The 23804-nt window shown below is 41.1% G+C and overlaps 1 protein-coding gene across 5 annotated transcripts in view; it reads right to left on the bottom strand.

Annotated features, from left to right (window-relative positions):
- The window catches only part of ZNF318 (zinc finger protein 318), a 33088-nt gene extending 10135 nt beyond the window's left edge, over nt 1-22953 (bottom strand). For 2 of the 5 annotated variants that reach the window (XR_010079372.1, XM_063390661.1), the window contains exons 1-8: nt 21023-22953; nt 15964-16109; nt 10619-11252; nt 8067-9491; nt 5589-5688; nt 4553-4839; nt 1182-1385; nt 610-709 (exon numbers count right to left, since the gene is read on the bottom strand). Coding sequence is in view for 3 of the 5 variants with exons in the window: in XM_063390661.1 (XP_063246731.1) it covers nt 610-709; nt 1182-1385; nt 4553-4839; nt 5589-5688; nt 8067-9491; nt 10619-11252; nt 15964-16109; nt 21023-21397 (3271 nt within the window). In the remaining 2 variants the exon portion in view is untranslated. Of the gene's footprint in view, nt 1-609; nt 710-1181; nt 1617-4552; nt 4840-5588; nt 5689-8066; nt 9492-10618; nt 11253-15963; nt 16110-21022 lie in introns of those variants that run through there. The other 3 variants (XR_010079373.1, XM_063390662.1, XM_063390663.1) reach the window with 3 other exon arrangements.
- Nucleotides 22954-23804: the final 851 nt, after the last annotated feature.

Genomic DNA, 23804 nt, shown 5'->3' with positions numbered 1-23804 from the left:
TCTTAACAAAGTTGGCCAAAGAAAACAGCAAAACCTCCAGTACTGTTCTTTTAGGAATAGTTAATGCTACTCTCCTCTACAGTTACATTATAGGAACCACCACTACCAGGAACAAACATGTAAAGTGAAGAAGTTTATCACTATGGTTCAGATTTAACTGCTCTCCATTGTATTAAAGGTAACTGAGTATTCAAGTAGGTTAACATTTCCTACAAATTTATCTATTTTCCATCTTTCTGGTATAGTCTACTCAAATACTAAGCACCTGGTTTATAAACAGACCACAAATATTTTCACTGAAGTTCAGCAAGGCTGCATCCTTGTGCCTACAGAACCTGCTACAGTTATCTAAGACACTGCAGATTCTTCTTTAGTGGGCACTACTAGTAATATGTAACAGATTAATAAAATGAGTTGACCACTGGCAGGCCTCTTAGACATTCGTATTTTAAATATGAATATATAAATAATTTGCCTTTTCCCTAACAATACAGGAACTATATGTACTCCTGTACCAAGGTAAAGTTTTGAAAATTCCTTTCTCTGAGCAAGTGGAACCTGCTGGAGGGCAAAGACAGATGACAGCTGAGTTAATAAAAATTAACATACCTTTGGCAGGAACCGTTATCTTATCAATGCGTTTTATGGACTCTTGTTTGGTCTCAGTCTGGGTCTTCGAAGCCCAAGGTCTGTTGTAAGGATCCAGGGTCTATTTGCACAGTGATAGAGGTATATAGGCTCATATATTACACTAGCAAGGCAAGAACACTTGTCTTTTTCCTTTTTAATATCCTTTTAGAACATTGAACATTAAAATCAACGTGCAAATATTTACAAGAAGTAATTTTCCTCTCTTTTCCCTCCCATTTTACAATTTACAACAACAAAATAACCTGTGAAAAGTGTAAAATGTAAATGACCTCAAAGAACAGGTAAACATGTGAAACACAAGTGGCAAACCCCAGCAAACTGAACACAGGCCCCACTTACAATAATTGGAATACACCAGTAGCTGTACAACTGCTCAAGTGCAGTATTAGTGGAAAAGAATTTGATAAACTACTTCTTGGGTTCGTTATTACTTCAGGTTCTCTTGTAAAATGTAGTTCTGTGATGTATGCTTTTGTGTTAATATTCATAGCAATATGAAATGCACTTAGTGAAGGAAGCCTGCAACATACCTGTCTGTGTTTCTTATTATGCATGTGTGTGAAAAAGTCAAACATGGTCCCGCAGATGGTATTGCAGTCTTTGCACCAGTGGTTCCCTGCATCATAATATTCATAAATATTGGCCAACTGGAAAGGATGTTTGGAGGACTGTGAAGAGGATTCTGCTGGCTTCGGGCTTCTACCTCTCGATTTTTCATTAGTAGTTTTTGACTCCTAAATTGAACAGAAGGAAACACTTCTCTAAGACAAAGCAGGACATAAAAAATGCTCTAGAACTCAGAACCTGCCTCCAGCAGAAGCCATATACACCAAAAAAAAAAAAAAATATATCACCTGCTTTTCAGCGCCCAGGTTAATTCCACCGTTTCAGAGAGCTGGTATTGCCGACTAAGATGCTGCGTGGCTGCAGTGAAGAGTTTCCAATAAGGGTCCCAGATGTAATGGCTGGATGGTTGTAGGTAATCAAGGAACCAAATGAACAAATTCCCTGTGGCATGCACCCTTCCCACTTTATTGGTTTCACACAACAGTTCCAATTTACCATACTAGCCAAACAGTGCCCAGAAGACCTCAAATGGTTCCCCTAGAGGCATTCAGAAGTTACTGTGAAAGTAGCTTGGATGAAAGCAGAATGGAAAAGGAAGCAAAAATCAGTGGCCTAAAAGTATTTAACTCCATCAATTGTATCAGATTATTTGAGTGTTCCTGAATTCTCCAGAAAACTTGTTGCTTAATAATAAAAGAAAGATGGTGTTTTGTTAATTACCTAAGCATATAAGGTGAAGGATCTTGTGATTTAAACAAGTGATGTTTGCACTTACATTGACCTGTACAGAAAGACGCCATACAGTTGATACAGACATTTCAGGACTCTATCCGAAACTAAACTAACACTTGTAGCAAAACAAGTATTATCTGAAATGTACCATGAATGAGCCCTGGTAATTTAGATTACAATAGTACTAGATGTATTTTAAGTTTTGAGTTACATTTCCAATGGCATAACGTCCATCATTTTGCATGACAGTCTGGAAAGAACGGCATGTTAACTTAGCAGACTCCAGTTGGTTGCATGATTTCCAAGTTATTCACAACCAGTACTGAACAAATTTATTTAAGCAGACTCAAAATTGTCAAATAACATTTGCCTTGCTTTAAATTCCTTAACACCACCGCCCACAACATGCATTGTAAATCAAAGAATGAAGAGACAACCATGCCACTATGCACCCCACAGATATCCATATCCCAATATAATGTAGTTCTTGGTAGCAGAATAAGAACTGACCCAATGAACATTTGCACGTATTCTGTCAGCAAGAACATAGCAAACATTCTCTCGAACAATGAGATCAACTTATGATCTGCAGGAGGTGCATGGAATGATGTTCACAATGTCACACAAGCATCAATGTTTATGTTATTTATAGACATACACCTATAAAAATACTACCTCAATCAGAACTTTAAGAAGACAATGCTTCTCAGATAGACAGGCAACAAGCCCATTCTTAACTCTGGTTGGTGCATTACCCCAGCTCAAAGATGCCTTTATGATTTGCTACTATTTAAAGCCCAGACAGGGTGACCTGTCTGTTTAGCACAGTAACACTGGCTTCACCTCTGCATTGATTGTATAACTGCAACACACACAGACACAGGGTCAGCAGCAAGGGACCACAAGGTACCTTGCAAATAAGCAGAAAGGCAAAGGCTTTTGCCCTCAGGTTGGCAGAGTCAATCAATCTCAGTGTTGAAAGGCCTGCACCATCTTTCTTTTCATGAAAAAAAAGTTAACAATCAGAACTACAACATCAATTTTAGAGGCTGAAGTGTCCTATGTGCCAACATATGTATGAAAATATTAAATGTTCCTGTCCAGAACTCACAATTTTCCATGTTAAAACAAGGAACTATGAAAAGGAGATCAAGTCATTATGGGTTTGGACGACACAAACAATGCAAATTAAAATAATGAGAAATATATTCAACATATGTGCCGTATCTCAAGAAAAGAAAACAATATAACTTAATGCAATGTAGGACTTTAACATTTTTGCCTGCTTTAGTTTTATGAAGTGATGATTGAAGCAAACAATTTGTTAAAGTAAGTAGACAGTAAACTTCAGAGATGTTTCAAGAAACAACAACAACAAAAAAAGCAAGTCTTTAAATTAAAGATACCTAATGAGTTTTCAGACCACAATAAAGCATAAGGAAAATTTTACAGGATAAACAGATTTGAGTGACTTTGTAGGAAATACAGAATCATAAAACTGGTAAGATTGGAAGGGACCACAATGGGTCATCTGGTCCAACCTCCATGCTCAAGCAGCGTCATCCTAGAGAACATGGCACAGGATTGCATCCAGATGGTTCTGGAATACCTCCAGTGAGGAAGATTCCACAACCTCTCTGGGCAATCTGTTCCAGTGCTCAGTCACCCAAACAGTAAAGAAGTTCTTCCTCACATTCAGCTGGAACTTCCTGTGTATCAGTTTCTGCCCACTGTCTCTTGTCCTCTTGCTTAGCAACACTGAGAAGAATCTGGCTCCACGCTCCTGACATCCTCCCTTCAGATAAACTGATATGGTGCCCTCTCAGTTTTTCCTTATACCTCTTACCCTACTAACATTTTCCTCTCTGCAAAAAATATATATACTAAGATCTACACGCAATTCATCTCCAATTTCCCGTTAGCTATTCCTGTTACATATTTGAATAAACATCTGAAAAGCAGGATAATTGATTTCCTTAATACGAGCATAACCTTTCAGATGGTAGTATCCATCCTACTTTCCAAGTAAAACTATCTTCTGGAATGCAATAAGCCTGTTCTGGTACATCCAGCATAGAGTAGCACAGGTCGTGTCAGAGAGACCATACTGATCCATACTGACATTTCTTAAGAGAGAACACATGTACAAAAAAACATGTTATGCTGACCATTGTCTTTAAGTCTTGTGATTTGTTACTATCATCACCCAGTGAGAAGACCAACATGCTCCCAACTTTCAGAGAGCTTTGCTGCTACAAACATTCCTCCCTGAAAGGCCATGACAGAAATTTTGTAGAGAAAAAAAAAGTCTGTCCTCCTGGTATGGTACCAAACAGCTACACACGATCATGATACTCTTCAATCCAACCAACACCTCAGCAAAACCAAGATAAAAAACAAGTGGTGCTGAACTGCACAAAACCTGAGGGACATTATATACACTGATACATTGACTCTCACCTGCATGCACCATCAAAGCCAGTGTATGAGATGTGGTAACAAATGGCATCAAATGACCCTCTAGTAAATGTCTGCGAGCAGCTGTCTCCCCAGTGCCCTTCTCTTAATGAAAATCATTAGCACACAAACTGTAAGACTTTACCTTGTTGGAGGAAGATGTTTTCTCTACGCCTTTTGCATTTTCTGACTTGCTGCTCTTTTCTGAGGAATCCTTAGTTTCCACAGATGGTTTCCGGGGTTTTTCAAATATGTTAATCCCCAGGATTTGTGCTACTTTATCAAGCTCAGACTGCTTCTTGTCGGCCGCATCAGCTTCTTTATGCAGCTCTGCAATCTCCTTCATAATATTCTCTTGTAGTCTGTTCACCTCAACCAACAAGGGGTCCTTGTGTCCGTCCTTCTCACGACGTTTTTTCCTCAACATCTCTCCTGAGCCAATCAAGGAAGCAGAAGAGTCAGAAATGCAAAAGGAAAACTGACTTTACATCTGTACAGTAACTCCAGCAACAAGTAAAATACTCATATAAAATATTATGGCTAAATCTTCACTATAAAGTTGTAAAGATGGAATTGACTCTCAGGTACAGCATCACTAAATCTGCATGATGTGCCTATATAAGGACTACCATAACACACACCCTAAGAGAGGCACCATAATCCTCCAGAGTATCAATTTAATGATCACTATTTCCCTGTGTGATCAAACAAGCATAAGTTAAATTGCATATTCTAACCTGAAAGTATCATTTTCCAAAGATGAGGGAATTAAGTTTTTGCCCGGACCAAACAAATTTTAAAGACACAAAAAATTAGCTCTTTAGAGAGAGGACTTTTCCACCTCCAGATAAGATTCATGAAAAATTGAAAGGCACAATAACATCTTCAGTTACTATTTCTCACTTCTAAAGCACTAAAATGCATAAATTATGATTCCTTTAGCTTATCAAGCCAAGAAGATGCAAGAGCAACTGTTTGCTCAAATTTTGATGCAATTGATCTTAATATAGTAACTAGGTCACCACTTTCTCAAGAGTTGTGCATTGCCAGGAGTATGAAAATACATTCTGGACTATTATTATTTTGGTCCTCCTTCCCCCTTTAGATACCAGCACTTGTGACACATCCCAGTGGGGGAGAAAAAAGAAGCAGGGGCTGGGGGGGTGGGTAGTGCACTTTACCTTGCTGTTTACGAAGCCTGTCCAATTCAGTCTTGAGATAGTAAAGCTTCTTCTGCCGTGCTTCTCGATCATTCTTCAGTTTTTCTCTCTCTTCTATCACCTAAATAAATTGGAAGGTGTCTGGATTTTCTTCTCTTCCCAACACAAGTTAAACGGTCTTGCAAGAATGACAGGAAGACCTCAGCTTTCCAGACACAGAACACTGCTCACTATTCCCAAAATGTTCTTGAGTATTTTAACACAATAAATACACCTCTCCCTCTGTATCTGAAGGTAACTGTATTGTGTGGTCATGCTTCAACCCAGTTTGTGGGCATTTTTTTTTCTTTTGGGCAGTGTATTCCTCTAAACTGCTCTGTTTGTTGCACCACTTCCCAAGGCCCTTAGGCTCAGCTGACTGTCTTTTACAGGGGTAATCAAGATCAGTGCCAAATGGCTGTTCAAAACTCACACAGTATCTACAGCTAGCATGTTCCATCAGCCTTCACAGCCCCTCACCCTGCCTCCTGCTTTGACTCTGGCCCTTTTTAGACATTAGTTAGGTTTTACTTCAATCTGACATAAAATATCAGGATGAAATTTGTTTCTTGTTCAGTAAGGTAAACTGTGGCATGAGGAACTCACAAATCCTTTCTTCATTTGTTTTGACTGATTCTCATAGAAGGAAACAAAACAATACGCTAAAATGAAACCTGAAAAGCTCTTTCAGTTTCTTTTCCAGCTTCATTTTTCAAGAGACAAGGCTCTTAAAACTTACTACAGACTCCTCCCTTAACAAACAAGTGATCTTGACTTCCCTAGACAATCACTTCTACTATAGCAATGTCTATGTTGGCAGGATCCCTGAATCCTTCCTGAAGTAGTTCTACCCACACAGTTAAGCTACATCTTAAACACCGTAAGGAGATTTTTATTATTATTTTGGTCTTGTTTGCAATTTTTTTATCATCAAAGCACCATTCTCTCCTTCTGAGTTTTCTGCAACATGGGTGCATCAAGCAGAGGACGCAAATTTTTATACTCTAAGCCATCCCAGCAAAAATCCAGTGGACTAAACCAAAGTCAAAGATTTCTGTAGTGCAGACAAAGCCTTAGAAGTTCCACCAAGATGCACAGATGCACTACCAGGGTATGTCAGGGAAGGAGAAAACCACACACCTTTAGCCAAGATAGCTCTTCCAAAAGTACTAAATTTCATGAAGAACAAAATTTCAGCTGTGTCAGCTGAGGAAATTATTATTCCTGCAAGCAGTGGAAGCTCACTTATTTGCTGACATAGCACTTCATACAAGTGAAGAAAAGGCTCTTATAATAAAAGATCGCATTGCAGCCTCAATAGCTAAAGGAAGTTTGAAAGAAAAAGGGCTACAGATATTTTACCAAGGTCTGTAGTCACAGGAAAAGTGTCAACAATTTCAAACTAAAAGAGGGTGGATTTAAATAAAGGAAGAATTTTTTTTACAGTGAGGACAGTGAGGAAACAGGTTGCCCATAGAGACTGTGGACTCTCCAGCCCTGAAGTGTTCAAGGTCAGGCTGAATGGGGCTCAGAGCAACCTGGTCTAGTGGAAGGTGTCCCTATCTATGGCAGTGGGGTTGGAACTAGATGTTTTTCAATTGTCCCCTCATACCCAAATAATTCTGTGCCCTTATTTTAACAACAAAGATCGAGTAGACACTGTCTGAAAATGCAAACAACTTTTGGGATTCTTTCAGTTGACAGTTGTGTAACTACAGTTTCCTATTTTAAAATGCATTCTTCACCACTACTCTCTAATTATTGTACAAACCAAGATAATTAAAAGAGGAAAACATTAACACACATGACCTGAACTGATGTCAGAGTCTGCAAATAGAGTTTCCCCTAAATTCTTCTCATTTTGTGATTTTTGTAAGAGAATTAATACAGAGGGAAGATTGTATACGATGGTGAATGATAGCCGTTAGTGTGTACTTAAAAATGTCTAACAGAGGTATAACCATGGTATTTTGTATAGTGCAGCATGTTCAGATGGAAACTCCTGTGTTTAAGTTTGTGCCTCTTGTTCTGTCACTGGACATCACTGAAAAAAGCCATTTTATTTTCTTTACACTGTCGCTTAGATTTTTATATATCTCCAGATATCTTCAGGTATTTCAATATCTAAATCTCAGCAGAATAAAGCCAAGCTGTGGCCACCATGTGCTTTCTCTGTAAGATTTTGTTGGTCCAAAGAAATTCAACTGTTTTTGATTTCACCTGTTCTGCCATAGCTGATGGCATACAACTTTAGGAGGTTTAAAATGCACTTTTTACAAGTGTCACAGATTAATACAGACAAATGCTTAGAAATCTTTAACGGAAGTAAACTAGGTCAAACTATTTTTAAACTGGAGCAACTCAGGAAAAAAAAGAAAAGGTGCACCTGAAGAGAAAAAGCTTCCACCCCACCAATCATGCAATCCAACACCTTCTGAAGTATCACAATACCTAACATACCTTCTGCTTTTGAGCTGCCCGATTTTTTTCATCCGACATCCTTTCTGTGGTATTTTTGAGAGGGTGTGACGACAGACGAAGGGGTGCTTTGGAATGAGAAGGAGTGGTAGGGACTTGAACAAGCACAGAACCATCTCTTTTTACATCTGGGACATCCTTTCCCAGAGAGACTGTCTCAATCACCCGGAGATTGGGACGCGTGGGGTTCGCTGACATGGCCATAGTGAGAAGACCATGAGCTTCTGGTAGCGTAGGATTAGGCTGCTGGGCAGTGGGGTACATGGGCCAGCCAGAGGCTGCATATGCCATATAGTGCCCATATGCATCATATCCTGGAGGAGCCATTGTGGGAGGGGGATAGTTTTGGGGCATTTGAGCAGCAGTGTAGTGGGAATAGTTGGGAATTTGGTATTGGGAAATAGAAGTAGGTGTAGGTGGCAAACTAGGAGGAGTTGGTGGAATTGAAGGAATGAGAGAGACAGAAGGGAGAGGCTGTTCTGGTGTGTGTGGAGGTATCTCCTGTCCCACTGGCTTGCTCTTAGCATAGTCTGATTTCTGAAGAGAGGACGCATCTTTGGACTGCTGGAAAGAGCCCGGAGGTGACGCTGACCGCTGCTGGCCTGACTCGGGAGAACGAGTGTCGCTCCGGCTGCGGCGCAGCTCCCAGGCGTCCAGCCTGCGGCTGTCTGCAGAGCGGCGGTCCGGAGAACGAGATGCCAGCTTTTTGCCATGAAGGCGTTCCTGGGTACGAACAGCCAGTTTTCCAATTTCAGCAACACCAATGTCAAGTCCAATGGTTTTGAGCAAGTCATGGATCTTTGCATACTCTGCATTTGGCTCTTCTAAAGGATCCATCTTGACAGCTGGAGCAGGAGAAGGAGGTGGGCTCATTTTCTGTGTTATTATCTCATTGCCACAACTCACTGGGGGCTTCTCTATGGGAAGAGATTCAATTTTAGTCTCTTCATCCTCATCACCATAAAGAAATTTCTCTTCATCCTCAATGTCAGGAAAGCTACGTCTCCTCTTCTCCTGAGCACTGACAGAATCAGCCATCATGCCCAGAATTCGGGAGAAACCACTGCCATCCTGACTGGCCCTCTCATGAGGCAGCAGGAAGTCAGTATGGCGATCAGTGGGCTCTGACTTGGGTTCTACTTTTTCCTTGTGACTTAAGAAGCTTCCAAACTTCTCTTCAAACGTCAAAGTGTCTTTCGGAGGTCCAGAGAGTGGGTTCCACTCATACAAACCTTCACACAACTCCTTGTTCGAAGACTCCGCAAGAGAGCTTTTGTTAAACCGTTTGAGAAAGTTTTCCACTTCAGAGGCAAAAGGAGCTATGTTGTTGCTCTGGGGCAAAGAAGACGGACTGGAAAGAAGAGGAGGATCCTTGCTGGGGGCTGGACTGCTTGAAAAGTCTTCGGGCTGAAAGAGAGAAGATACTGTTTACTTCTAAGGCACTATGCACCTCACAGAACAAAGGAACATGTTCATCTCTCCTTGAGTTCACAGCTGAATAAAAATGTTAGAAGAGACAATATAGAGCTGAAAGAGAACACAGAAGATTACAAACCAAGCTGCCTGATGATTCTGGAATGTTATGTCCAACAATGAATGCTTATCTCAGAGAACACACAAAATCACAATTATATTTCACAAATTTTTTGCAAGCATAAGAGCTGAAATTTTTAAATTGAAACCCTGTTACATAACTTTGGATATACTTTGAGTTTAGTCATAGTCACATAGGATTTCATTACTTTAATTCAGGTAAAAACTACTGCATTGGGGTTATTCTCAGTCACTTCTTCAGATATTCATAATTAATGCCATATTAAATAGCATTTCCAATAATAGGTATGGAACGGGATCCTCAGTATCAGAGCACTCCTGAGATAAATATGTCACTGTCAAATCAACACTGATCCAACAGGCAAACCAAAGCAATGTGTTAAAACACAAAAAAGTCAGTTTATCACAGTACTCACAGCCACTTGTCTATTGCTCTAATTTTGAGACGGAATTGGTATATGTTTGGTACGAATTAAGTAGGGCTGACCCCAGCCTACAGTCCAAAGGGAAAAAAATAAGGAAATTTAAAAGTTGTTTTCAGACAGAGGTACTGAGGATGCATTAGGCAATTCTCCAGGACTATAAAGAAACAAGAAAGAGACATTGCAACAGGGGATATCAATCAATATCTTGACTGCCTGTGGTACTATGATAGTCAGCTTTTCTATAAAAGCTAGCCCAAATCTCTGCATCCTGCACTGAATTTCCACAAAGACACTTTATTCTGTCTCAGATTATATATATAGAGGTGCATATATATATATATATGTATATATATGATTCCTGATTAAATGCCATAACCATTTAAAGTTTCTAATGCACTTGGAACTTATACAGCCCTGCAGAAAGATATCTGTTCTCTTAAGGACAGGGAAACAAAGATTTGGCTTTTTTATTTTGGAAATCAAATTAGCATTCTGTATCATAAAGTAACTATTTTGGGAAGTAGAAGCACATAGACAGACACACAGAGACCAAACCTGAACAGCTGACTCTACTTCCATATCTACTCGTTTCTTCAAAATAGATTTTTTGGGCATGGGTGGGATTTCTTCAGGCCTGTATGTGTACCGAGGTTCAGAAGTCTGTAATGTGTTAGTCAAGCCAGGGATTGTGTAGTCACTGCCTGAAACATCATGATTCAAGTTTCTACTGCGCTCTTCTTCTTCTCTTTTCCTCCTTGCACGGTCAAGCTCTCGGAATTCTTCATTCAGGTATGACGGGCTCAGGCTTCTACTACGGCTGCGGCTTCGTCTGCGGTAGTTTCGTGTTCCTGATGAGAAACCCTGATGCTCTCCACTCCCACCGTGCATCTTCTCATCCTTTTCATAGCGCGGACGCTTTATTTCTCGTCCCCTCTCCTCTGCCCTCAGTGGGTAGGGGGATCTCCTCAGTTTGTCACCATCTCTGTCAGATCCACGAGGCAGCTCCTCCCGCCGGCCGTAGTGCGGACTGTAATCCGAGCGGTGCAGGAAAACGTCTCGGCTGCGGTAGTCCTCATCGTGCCTCGCAGTGAAGGGACTCGAAGGCTGATCTTCATGCGCTGGGTATCTCTCAAGGCCTCGAGGACATGTGAGGCCTCTAGTGAATATTGGACCATCAGCCATATCATCCCTGTGTAAGAGAAGCACAGAACAGAAGTACTTGAATCAGAGTAAACGAAGTCTTACTCCTACTCAGGGGTAAGAAATTTCCAAACCAGTTTCGAAATAACATCTTCCTCACTAAACATGACCAACATTTTATGTACTTAAAAGGCAGGGTAGAGAGAGAGACTTATTTTTAATGGTACTGTACATCTCTCCTAGGAAGTTACCTGCAAACACGGTGACATGAACAATTCAACTCATACTGAGGAATAAGAGCCTTAAAAAATTGATAGGATGGATTTGTTTCTGTGAATGTGAGAGACTACACGTTTTAAAAAAACCCTTACTATCATATTTCAGACTACAATCCCTTTCCTCGCCTCTCCCAGTAAGATGCCAAGGTCAGATTTCTTATGAATTATTCAAGGTATAATTCAGTTTCACATTGGCAAATGCAACCAAATCCTCTTTTTATCTTCAGCTGTGGACAAGGACCACAAATTCTATCAACAGTTTCTTTTGCAACAGATATGCAGACAGCACTGCCACTAACATCTGAACCCCATACCTAAAAAGAAGCACAGTTTCTAACAGCTACAGACCAGGGAGATTAAGTGTAATGGTACTGTTCTTCTGTGCCAGTATTATTACACACAGTGGATGTTCAACTGCCACAACACCAGAATAACCAGCTTCTTCTCTTGGAGTATCTACTTTTGGACCAATTCCTACAGGCACCTACAATTAGGAGTACTGTTTCAACTACGGCCTTTTTCTCTGTCCCTAAAAACTTTTCTGGGACTTTTCTTTAGAAAAGGCAGAAACAAACTACACCACTTCAAAAGCTACCAGCTGCTGGTTTTACTCATTGGTATTTCAAAATCTAGCAAGATCATCCAAAAAAAGAAAATGTGCTCCCTAAGTAACATCAATGAGACAGAAAACTCTTTCCTGAATGAATCAATTTGAGATAAACTATGTGTGATGGCCTGAATCCACAAAAATCACCTCCTCCTACTCAAAAAGGTCCCTCCATAGATTTGAGAAGGGACAAATCAAGTCATGCCAGAAGACATCTCCAAAAAAAATCTGTAAACAAATTACAGCCCCAGTTTTTCACAACAGACTAAAGAATAACAGAGATGCACAGACAAGGTCTTTTTCTTGGGTATTTTCCCAGTTTACATATGCATATTTAAGAACAAAATCGACACAAAACTTCACTTTTACCCTGCATCATTGCAAAGCATTTATCAGATACTTTATCAGTCCAACACATAAAACAAATCTGGCATGCACCTGTACCCATTATGTAATACAGGTATTACATGGCATCTTTCCAGTTTTCAGCAAACTACACATATCCACCTCCTCCAAATGCACAAAAATATCTAAAAATACTAAATTAAATTTCATAAATAAATGTTGTTTTCACAACCTACATAAAGGTATGTTTATTCCCAGTAGCATGTTTTCTGAGAGCCTGCTAAACCTGTACAAGCTGCATGAACACATCTGATGGAGTAACAGATGTATTTCATCATATACCTTCAGCTGATTTTTGTGCAAATAAAATTATTTAGATGCATGTCTGGCAGCTGTCACCTACAATTCAAACACTCTGACTGCAGTGACAAAGCACAAGAATTTTTAATCATACTTTGGAAAAAGGAACAGCTAACCTACTATATTTAAAACTAGCAAGACATTACAAATACACTCTGAACAGCTAAAATGCAAATTTTAAACCTAAAAATTAAATACAGGTGTGGGAAAAATGATTACTTTCCTTACAGGATTCTTTGAAACGTTTTCTGTGCATGCAGGCCAATAGAGTTACGTCCCTCTTACTTGGTTTGGATGCTTTCAGCCAGTAATGTCCACTACTGGCTACTGCACCCCCAAGAGAGGATACCAGGTGGTACCACTGCGACCATTCCAATTCTTTCACCAACAAAGAATCCAGGAATCATTGGAATTTGCAGTTCCAGAGATGGAAAACAGACCACAGGCTACACACATGCCTCAGAGACCTACAACTAGTGTAAGGTAATTTACTTTTTAGCATGTTTATTCACATACACAGAAATAGAAATAAATCGTGGTATTCTGCTGTCAGCAATCAACAGGACTCCACTTTAATACACAGTCTTTGAATAGGGAGTCAGATGAGCTGTTCATACTCAAGCCAGCTGTTACTCCTGATATTATGCCAAAAAATACTATTTCAGAACGCAGCTTAATGCAGACCAAGTCTCTGCAGTGGTTTGGTCTATCTTTCATATTAACCTCAGATGAAAGAATTGGTGGGATGCTCTCTATAGCTTGTGCCAGCTCAGATAGTAGTAGAATGTCTTAAAAATACTGAGAGCCAGAGAGATAGAAGACAGCGAGAGAGAAAAAGATTTATTTTTCACTTTGACAGATTAAGATTCTGGAAGACATAGTCCAGCAGCATTCAGTGTGCTTATTCAGACATGTGCAGGAGACCAGAGGCCCTGGAAACTTGGGGCAAGCTCTTATAGATGTTTTAGGAGGACCTGCATGTCCCTGAGAAAATCTGCTACTGCAGGAAAATCTGAAAGCCTCCCTCCTTCTTCTCCTTTGTATTTTATTTCCTTTATAAACTAATGAACCTCTCTACCATCTCAAGGCCCTAAAAATTACAGAGAATAATGTGTCAAAGTGATTGCTTGAAATATCAAAGTAGAGTAGTTAACAAAAATAGCTGAGAATAACTAAATTCAGAATTATTTATTCCAATTACTTCAAAATTTGAAGAGACATCTTCAGGAAACACTTTTTTTCTTTTGCCTTTTATTTTTTTAATTAGAATGAGAATATACCACATGCCAAATAAAAATGTGATATGAGCAGTAACAATAAGGACCATTTCACAGCCCAGTGATAGATATAAAATGTCCCAGTACCAAGGCAGCCTCTCAGAAAGGGGAAAAAATACACGATGGAAAATACTTGATAAACAATGTCCTTAACCAAATACCAAGTATCTTTTGAAAACAAATAAAATGGCTAGCAGCAAAGAAACTTAGAATTCAGAACTAGTACCTAGATGATTTAGATAAAGCTATTAGGTGACTTGGTTATCACATACTTTAAGCTTCTGGACAATAGGCATCCCTCAGAAAAGTGCAGCCAGAACAGATTAGACAAAAAGAAAAGTAAATGTAACAACATGAAGTTCTTGCATACTTACACTACAAATACAAGGAAGTCACTTAAAGATTAAAGTCTACATGGTCTTACTTTATCTTCTTCTCATTCTAACTCATCTGTCACTTTTAAACCTTCTCTGGAGTCTATTCTTACTATTCTTTTTTGCATCTGTGGGCTCTGCAACAGAGAAGTCAACTTCTGTGATTTCTCACTCTTAAGTTAAATAAACTCTTCTATACCTGATGCTACTTCTAACCATGCATCAGCACCACAGAACAGGTTAAATCTAAAATCTCACCTGAGAACATGAAGCAATGGGACACACACCACCACCCCTAATTTGCTAGAGAAGTGCCAGTTCCCGACATATCACTTCCTTTTCTTTCCCCACATACACACTCATTTCATTTAGAAAATTGCAGACTGCACAGGGGATTTACAAATCAAACACTGATGCCAGGAGAATGGAGGTAAAGGCATAGAAGTGACAGTACCAGAAACCAAACTCTCTCTCATTTGGCTTTCTACACCTACTGAAATTTAACTTTACACCTGAGAAAGACAGGAAATTCATTTATTCTGCTCACTTCCCTCTCACTCATCTTTTTTGGTTTTTAACAGTTGATGATATTTGCATCAAAACTGGAAGTGGTTTTTTTTTTTTCTGTGCTGGATGCTTATCCCTGACCTGAAAGTGCAACTGTATGCTCCAGGGCACAAGCTGTGCCATCTTTAATTTTGCAATTCATGACAAAGAGAATTATTTGCACGGTTTTCTGATTTTCTTTCTTTTGCCAGATTCTACTGGTTCTCCTACTGAAGGCAACAAGCTCCAAATTGTATCTACTAATATTTATACTTCAATATTCACAGTGGTATTTTTAAGACAAAAGAATTCTCTGCACAACTGTTTCTCTCCAATTTCAGTCAAGGGATCCTAAGAATTCAAAGGCTTCCTTTATAATGAATGAGACTGTCTATGTTCTCTTCTGCAAGGTTTTTAAAGTCAAAATAACAATCTCCTTCAAGCTACTTTAGAGTTTTCTTCTAGACTAGTCTAAAAAATCAGGAAAGTAGACAACTCCTCCCAATAAATGTGGAAGTTGAAGCTTTACACTGTCTTTAGCCTACACAGCCTTCCTTTCAGTAAGGACTAGATAGGTTCATAAGAAACAGAAGGTGCCTGAAGTAGTGAAATGTCAAATCAAGTGTATCCATGTGACATCCGACCCTTAAGGGGAAGGAAGCACTGGAGGGATTGACATCACACGCCCTCCTGCAATATATGATGTGCACGCTTAGTTTACATGGGGTTTAGAAGCAGCTGACAACAATTAGAGAAGAAATATCTGTTTAGAGTTACACAGGAAGAGACTTTTTTTCAGGAATTCCCTGCACCACAACTTGCTGGGGGCTGGGGGAATATTTCCGGGAAGCACTGCTACATGCTTACCCTCATTCCCTAGGCGTTCAGTGGGCTAAGGAGATGTTTGGTCTCATCCTGTAGAGCCATTCCCATGCTGTTTCCCCCCGTGAATCCCCACGTGCCCAGGACATACCTGTCGCTCAGGTTATCAGTTGGTGAGCCCAGTCTATCGGGCAGCCTCCTCCGCTCCGGGGTGCCAACGCAGTAGCGGTCATTCCCAACAGTAATCCGCAGGCTGTGCTCCAGGGAAGACTCCGAGCGCAGACTCGGTGAGCGCCGCTGTAAATTGAAGAAAGAGTGCAAGCCCATCAGTCAGGGGATTTTAATCTCAGCTACTGCAGGGAAAGTGATTCTGCTCTGCTTAAAAAATTCGACATGGGGGGATGGATCAATTAAAACATTAAACTAGACGAACAACAGTTCCAAATACTTCCATTTTATCTAGTTACTAAAGAAAGAAGAGGTATTGACTGCATTTAACTTCTTATTCCAGGTGCTAATAACATGCTCTATATTAAGATTATCTAGAAATTTTCAACTCAAAAATACATTTCATAAAGCACCATTTTGGAAGATGTAAAACCAACGAGAAAATCACAAAGTCCCAAATTTGCTGCTGTTCTCCATCCTTTGTAGGGAAGAAGCAGCTAAACAAATACTGCATAAACACAGTGTCACGCATTTCTTAATAAAGTGTCTGGATTTCTGGCCCTTTACAACTTTAGTAACAACATGAACCAAGGTATAAACCAGTGTAAACAAAGATTTTCCTAGCAGTGATGTTTTTAACAGTTTTCCTCACCTCATGCTCCTTTCAGCAGATAAGCACAGCATAATACTAAAAATACCAATGCTACTAGAAACACTTTCTGTAAGTGTCTAAAATTCCCATTTCCATTATTTATTACTGGTAGAGTTAAAATAGAGTAAACTAAATAAAGTTGCCTCTGAAAAATCTACATCAGAGAAGACCTGAGCTCACTGCCTCTGCACAGACCTTCCTTTGTACACATGCACAGTACACAAAACACCATCACTGGTAAGTTATGCTTAACTCGTTACACCTCACATTATTCTAAAATACAGCACTGGAATACAGGAATGATCAGAGTTAAGGGAAGTTCCATAAAAAGCAGATGAGACTGCCTAAAGACAGAGATACCTGATTTGTTTTTTTAAACCAACACAATGTAGATTCTGCTTAACATGAAGCAGTGAACCAGCCTCAGTTCTGCCAAACCAGTCATGCACTGCACACCACTTTCACTGCTGAAAACTGCAGAAGCAAGCAGCAGGTGCACTGAATTCTCCACATCCACCCAGAGAACATGCAGCAGGTTCAGCTCAATCCTCCAAGAGATCAAAAGAACAGTACATAATCTCCAACAAAAACAAAAGAATTCCCTTACAATTTACCTGACAAAATTCACTCGCAGTACAAATCTGTACTAGAATCCACTGTGCATATAGCTTTATTCTAAGGTAACATATTAGTGATTTCTGTTTTGTTCCATTAAGCTGAATCCCAGCATTTATCCGAACACACTTTAATTACTTTTTAAGACCAACTGTCTTGTCCAGCACAATATGATCCTGCAACAGCCTGGCTGAGATAAAACATATTCAAGGCACATGTGTCACACAAATACATTCTGAAGGATCACTGTAACACAGAATTTTGAGGGCTGCCTCAAGAAATTACTATCTTCAAGGCCATCTTCTTGTCATCAAGATTGTGGACATATAGATGACAATCTCCTGCACTGAAGACAGAGAAGTGATTGATGATTACATCTCAGAACAAACTCTGGACAAAGGAAAGAAATAGTTTACATTGGATTGCTTATGATTGACCTCTACAAATTGCCCAGAGACAGCAGTTAGGGCAGTAAATATTTAAACTTCATGATTTTTACTTTTTAACTGGAGAGATTCCAGTTTTAAAAGGTTTTTGTATCTGGAGCACTGAATACCACCTCTACGTGTGCACTACACTGCATTTTTCTCTTTTCCTGTTTTGCCACCTAAACCACAGTTACCACTGCCATATTACTGAACAGGCTGCATACCTGTTTGTCATTTCTCCATTCTCTGTTGACCCCACATGCACCAATCCTGTAATCTCAGCCAATTTTCTTACAAGAAAGCAAGGAAGCTAAAACAAAACCTTTAAAAAGAACAAGCACTCAGGTCAGCGGGGATAAATAAAAGCAGCATGTGTCAGCCTTGCAAGAACAAATAAAAGTTTGCCAAAATCTCTAATTATAAAGCCCTGACCTTCCTCTCCTCCATTACATTTCTCAGGACTTGCCCCAAACCTTTGCTATCACTCCATGTTCCTCCAATCACCATGAAGTTTTCCTCAGCTATTAAGAAACTAACACCATACCTACTTACAACATCCAACACATGGCTCCACTGGCAGCATCCCAGTTATGCACAACAAAGTGTGCAACCTGGAAATGCATGTACTCCACCTCACAAATAATAATAATAATAAATCACAACAACAAAAGAACAATCAAAAACAACTCCCAGAAGCAAGAAAATTTAGTAAGACATCTCTAAGGCTGCTGCTTTCATACTCCAATTCATATATAGGATAAGGAAAATGACCTGGAACTTGTACTCAAATTTTTTTTCCATTTCAACCCCATGCCCTTATCCCACCAGTGTCTTCATTCTACATACTGCACCTCCCACCCTTATGCATATATTCCCCTCTTTCAAGCTCTCTTTCCCTGTTGCAAATTAAATTCCTCTTCCTCAGGCTTCTGAATTCATGTCCTTTCAGTGACAGCTCCAAAATCCCACTTGCTAACATATCCGTGTAACTCTCCACATCTGCACATTTTGTATTCTCAAGCTTCTGAAGAGAGAGGGTCTTAAGTCATAAACCTCTAAAATTTTTATTAGAACTTTACCATAACTGGTCATGATAGCCCAACATATCTGCTGTCTGCTATGTTTCCATCGCATTCAGTTCCACTCTTTGGAAAATGACAGCATAATCCCACTTTTTATCTTTCTCTAATTAACACTACTTTTGTAAACAGATTTTAAAAGTAAAACAAACCTACATATGTATTTTATGCTTTGTAATATCACTTTTGAAGAAGAAGTATTGTCAGTTGTCAGTCAAACACCTGTTGGACAAAAGCTTCCGAGGAAAATACATGGATGTTACACTCTTAAGAGTTACTTACACTGGGCTTTAGCAAATGCAAGAGTCAGCACAATATAGGTTGAAGAGGTCTATTTAACTGTCTCAAGATCTCTTATTGTGAAAATTGCTTCCTACAGAAGGGCTTTCCTTAAATGCAGTAATCCTGTAAATAAACAAAAAATCCATTTGGCTCATCAGTACATTAGCTAACCTGCTAAAGCCTAATTTCTAGGATTAATAGTTTTTCAATCCTTCTCTGAAGTTAGAATAGGCAAGAAAAATATCATTGATCTGTAACAATTTGCTGAGATGACTGATTTAACTTGAGCCAGGAGGGTGCAAATTAACACTAGAAGAGCAGTGTTTGTTAAAAATAATATTTGTGTAAAGTGGACATTTTTGGTGGCCTAGCCCCACCTCAAAGAGGGAGTGAAAGGCTTCTAGTCAAAACTCCTAGATCAAATTTCTCCAAGTCTCAACCACCAACACAATCAGCATTGAAAGTTTTGTTACAGCCAGCACAAGTTCACAGCCTATCACGGATACAGTGAAATGGGAGACTGAGTGATGGTGAAGTCAGTTTAAAGAAAGCTCTGTCCTGTATCCCAGGTTGCCACCCATCAGTTATGAACATGCAACTGCCCATCAAGCCACAACATAAACCGACATGAATCAGACAGAAAAAACATTTCCTTTTTAAAAACTACTTATTTTCATCATGTACGTTACTAGAAATGCAATTTGCAAGGGTACCATACAGGAAACTAAGGAGGATAGAGATAAGGGTGAAATACCACGTAAAAACAAATGGCCAGGAGCAAGTTTCTTAGCCTGACTAGGCTTAACTGTCAAAGACAAGATTAAAATAAGACATAACAACCTTTCAATAAGACATAACACCAATACCTGAATTTTAATGCCACTACAACCACCTGTGACCTTTTCTATATCTGCAGCTCTAAAGAAATCCGGTAAGAACCTGTACCACCAGGAGAAAGGGCAATCCCCATTGTCTCCTGGGAGTCCCATCAGGCAATGAATGAGCAGATAACACACTTGTTGGGCTGACTTTCAGCTACATTGTTTCCTCGCATCAGCCCACCCTGCGACTCACAAATCCACTCCTGAGCACACGGGAGAGGGCAGAACCCACGGCAAAGCAAGAGGAAAAGGCGAGTACACCGCTCTTTCCAACTGTGTATGTGCTGGATTGAGTGACCATGCAACCACTGCCTAGAATACCCCAGTAAGCAAATCTGTTCTTTCATGATGATACAAACGCCCAATGAACTTATCACACTCCTCAGAGTCACCAGACAAAACAATCACTGTACCAAGGAGCAGCAAGAGAAAACCTAAGAGAGCAAATCCCACCCGCACAAAAAGTCTTCACGCTTTGATTAATTACGAAGGTGTCTGCATCCAAGATGCCATCCACTACAGATGCCAAAACAGAGCTCCACACACCCAAATCAGACTTTACCAAGACACAGAAGACTGGAACACCCTGTGCACAGTCCCAATTACAAAGCAGTGCCTACCAAAGAATACTCTCAAAGGTATAAATCAGCAGCAGTCCTCTTTGTACGCCCGCCGTGACAGCAGGAAGAATTCAAAGTACTCATTCAACATGCTATCTAAAAAGTTATATTCTCATAAGTTAAACGATGTTTATGTACTAACACAACCCAATGTGTTAAATGGAGGAAAACGACTAGTTACACCCTCTGCCTTAGCGAAAGACAGCATCATCTCTGAACGGTCTCTAAAATGGCTCTAGCCAGTAAGACAAATAAAAATGCAATGGAAACTAATAGGAAAACATCACTTAAAATGGACTTCCCCCCCCCCCATTTGGCTCTCTAAGGAATAGGAGGGAAATTGCCGCTCTCCCTCCGCACAGGGAGAGTCCGGGGCCGATGCAATTTTGCAAGAAGCTCGCCGCGCCAAGTTTGGGGCTCTGACAGCCGCCCGGGCGAGGGGGCAGGACCCGCACCGAGCCCCCTCGGTGCACGGCGGTATTTACCCGGCTGCTGCCGCCGTCTCCGTGCTCGCTGCCCCGGCGGCCCCGGGGCCCGCCGAGCCCCGCTCCTCCCGGCGGCGACGGCAACCTCCGGCTGCGGTGCGGCGACGGCGACCGGCGGCAGGGCCCGCGGTGGCCCGATGGGGAGCGGTGGCGGCGAAGAGGCGGCGGACGGGGCGAAGCGGAGCGCGGCGGAGAGGCGGCGGCGCAAGCGGCGGCGGGCATCGGCGGGGGAGGCCGGCCGTGGCCGGGCCCCGGCCCCGATGTGCTGAAACGGGAGGCGCGGGACGCCGACGAGCCGCCCTCCTTCAGCCGGTGGGAGGAGGAGGAGGAGGAGGAGGACGAGGGGCCGGAGCGGCCGCTGCTGGAGCGGTACATGATGGCGCCGGCGGCCGGGGGTCCCGCGGCTTCTCCAGGCCGCCCCCCCTCCGGCGTGCGCGCTCCCGCCGCCCTGCGCGCTCCCGCGCCGGGCGGGGAGGGGGGAGCCCGGGCGGGGGGGCGGTGCCTGGGGACGCCCGCACAAAATGGCGGCCGCCGGCGCCCCGTCACGGCTGGTGGGGCAGGAGCCGGGAGCTGCGGCTGCTGCGTTCGGCCGTGCGGCGCCTCTTTGCCTCCCTCTGCTTTCCGGTCCCCGGCGGCCGTGACTGGGGCACGCTCGGCTTTGGTGTTTTTTTGTTTATTTGTTGTTGTTGTTGTTGTTGTTTGCTTGCTTGCTTTTGTTGTGAAGTTTTTTGTCGTTCCTCCCCCTACACGCACTGTGTCTTGGAGCTGGTCGGTACGGGTGTTGCCTTCAAGCAGTGTTCGAAAGCGATCCTTGCGTGTTCCATCAGGCACTGCTGGTGCTGAGCCCCCAGCACGGTTCCTGTGGTTCCTTGGATGCCGGGAGCAGGGATGGCAGGGAGGGAATGGCTTCCCGCCTCCTGCTCCCACCTGGGCACCTGCTGCCCGCCGCGCTCACCGCGGGACGCGCGCTGGGACTGTGCCCGCAAGAGGAAACTGCTCTTGCTCCGTGCTGGGGGCTGGCTCCGGACAGGAAGAGGGGTTTCAATTAACTACGGTGGGCTAGCAGTCAAAAGAAGTGAAAGCAGAGAAATGAAGGTTCTCATAAAAGTCTTCAGCTTCATTTCCAAAATCCACAAGCTGTTATAGCTTGATTTGTATTTTGGTGTTAGCACAACGACATGTGAGGGCTTGTATTTGAAGAGCCAGTCGATTTTTGGCTAAAATTTTGCTTGTGTGTTTGGGAATGTATTTGCTCAAACATACATACCATTTTGAAGCATACTATTTATAAGTAGCAACAAAGAGCAGCAGGGTGGTGTTAAAAAAAAAAAAAAAAGCATAAGCTATGTTAAGACTCATTTTCTGTTACTATTTGTCCTCTTCTTCCCTTTCTGTTCTAAGGCTTACAGTGTTTGTCAGCGACCTTAATTGAACTGTAAGAATTCCGGGGATAAGAATTTCATCTTTGAGGATGTGCAGCAGACTGCAGATCTGCTTCTTGTGGGACCAATGGATGCTTAACCTGTTCCAACTAACTATCCTAAGCAGCAGGCTCAGTGACACCCAGAGAAGCAGAGCACTCAAGATAACCACAAAACTGATGAGTGTGTTGGAATTTCCCCTTTACTTTTTTGTGGTAGAGCACATGCAAGTAGTTATCACTATAAGGAATATACTGTTACCCAAATGTGTTCTTTCATTTAAAGAGCAGCATGTTTTCATGCCTTAGTGTCAGGTGTCTGCACTGAGCACTCAGTTTCACCAACTGTAATTGGTGAAATAAATAAAAATAGCTGAGTGTCATAAAAAGAGTGAGAAAAATGACTTGTTTGGGTTTGAGCATCTCTTCCGTGCTGTTGCTTTTGTTGCATCAGTTTTTAACTATAGTTTGGTTCTAAAACAGACAAGTAAAAAGCCACAAACCCAAGAAACTCGGAAAAACTTTTTAGAATTCAGTTTTCTATAATATTTATAGAAATATTTATAATATTTATTTATATTTATAATATTTATATTACAAAATATAAATAATTTCTATTATATTTATGTATCTAATATTGAAAATTTTTGCAAAATGTGAGAAAATTAAGTTTTTTTCTAACTTTTTTGCCTTGTATCCAAAAGAGGCCTACAGGAGGTATTCTGGTGGTTTCTGATCATAGATTTTAGTGGCATTTGGAAGGTGAAAGAATCCAGATAATAAAAACTGAAGAAAAAGTTCATTACAGTGTCTTACTGCACAGAAGTAAGAAAACTGCTCATGGGAGAAATGGTAAAAAGAAAGCAAACACCTCGTGTGTTGTGATGTTAAAAGATTTCCTAAGAGAAAAAAATCCATTTGTTGGAGGCTGACCAGTGCTCATTAGCATTTTTCTAGCACCCTGTCATCTTACTGAGCATTGCCTTACAATTACAATTTATAATTGTGATTTATAAACTCATGTTCAACTAGATGTAGTTTCATCTTTTAACCCTATGCCTTAGTAAGTTAAATTTTTAAAGGGACTTAGCATCCATAGTCACTCATAGTGACTGGGCATCATAGATTTTAGAGTACCTAAAATCAGTACTGAAATCTGGGCCCAATGGTGCAGAGCAAATTGAGAGTTTTCACATCTTTGGAAGAGGAAGCACTACAGTTTGTCTCAGGGATTGAAAAAACCAGGCAAGGTCCTTACCTGCTTTGCAGAGGTTTTTGTAACATCCCTGCAATTGGTGCTCTAGACTCTCACTGGATGACAGAGGTACCAGTCAGTCTGTTCTGCAAGAACTCCTGAACTCC

Source organism: Prinia subflava, chromosome 2, assembly GCF_021018805.1.
Source record: "Prinia subflava isolate CZ2003 ecotype Zambia chromosome 2, Cam_Psub_1.2, whole genome shotgun sequence".
NCBI lineage: Eukaryota > Metazoa > Chordata > Aves > Passeriformes > Cisticolidae > Prinia > Prinia subflava.
The sequence above is the reverse complement of the archived record's forward strand: the minus strand, read 5'-3'. Positions and strand labels throughout refer to the sequence as shown.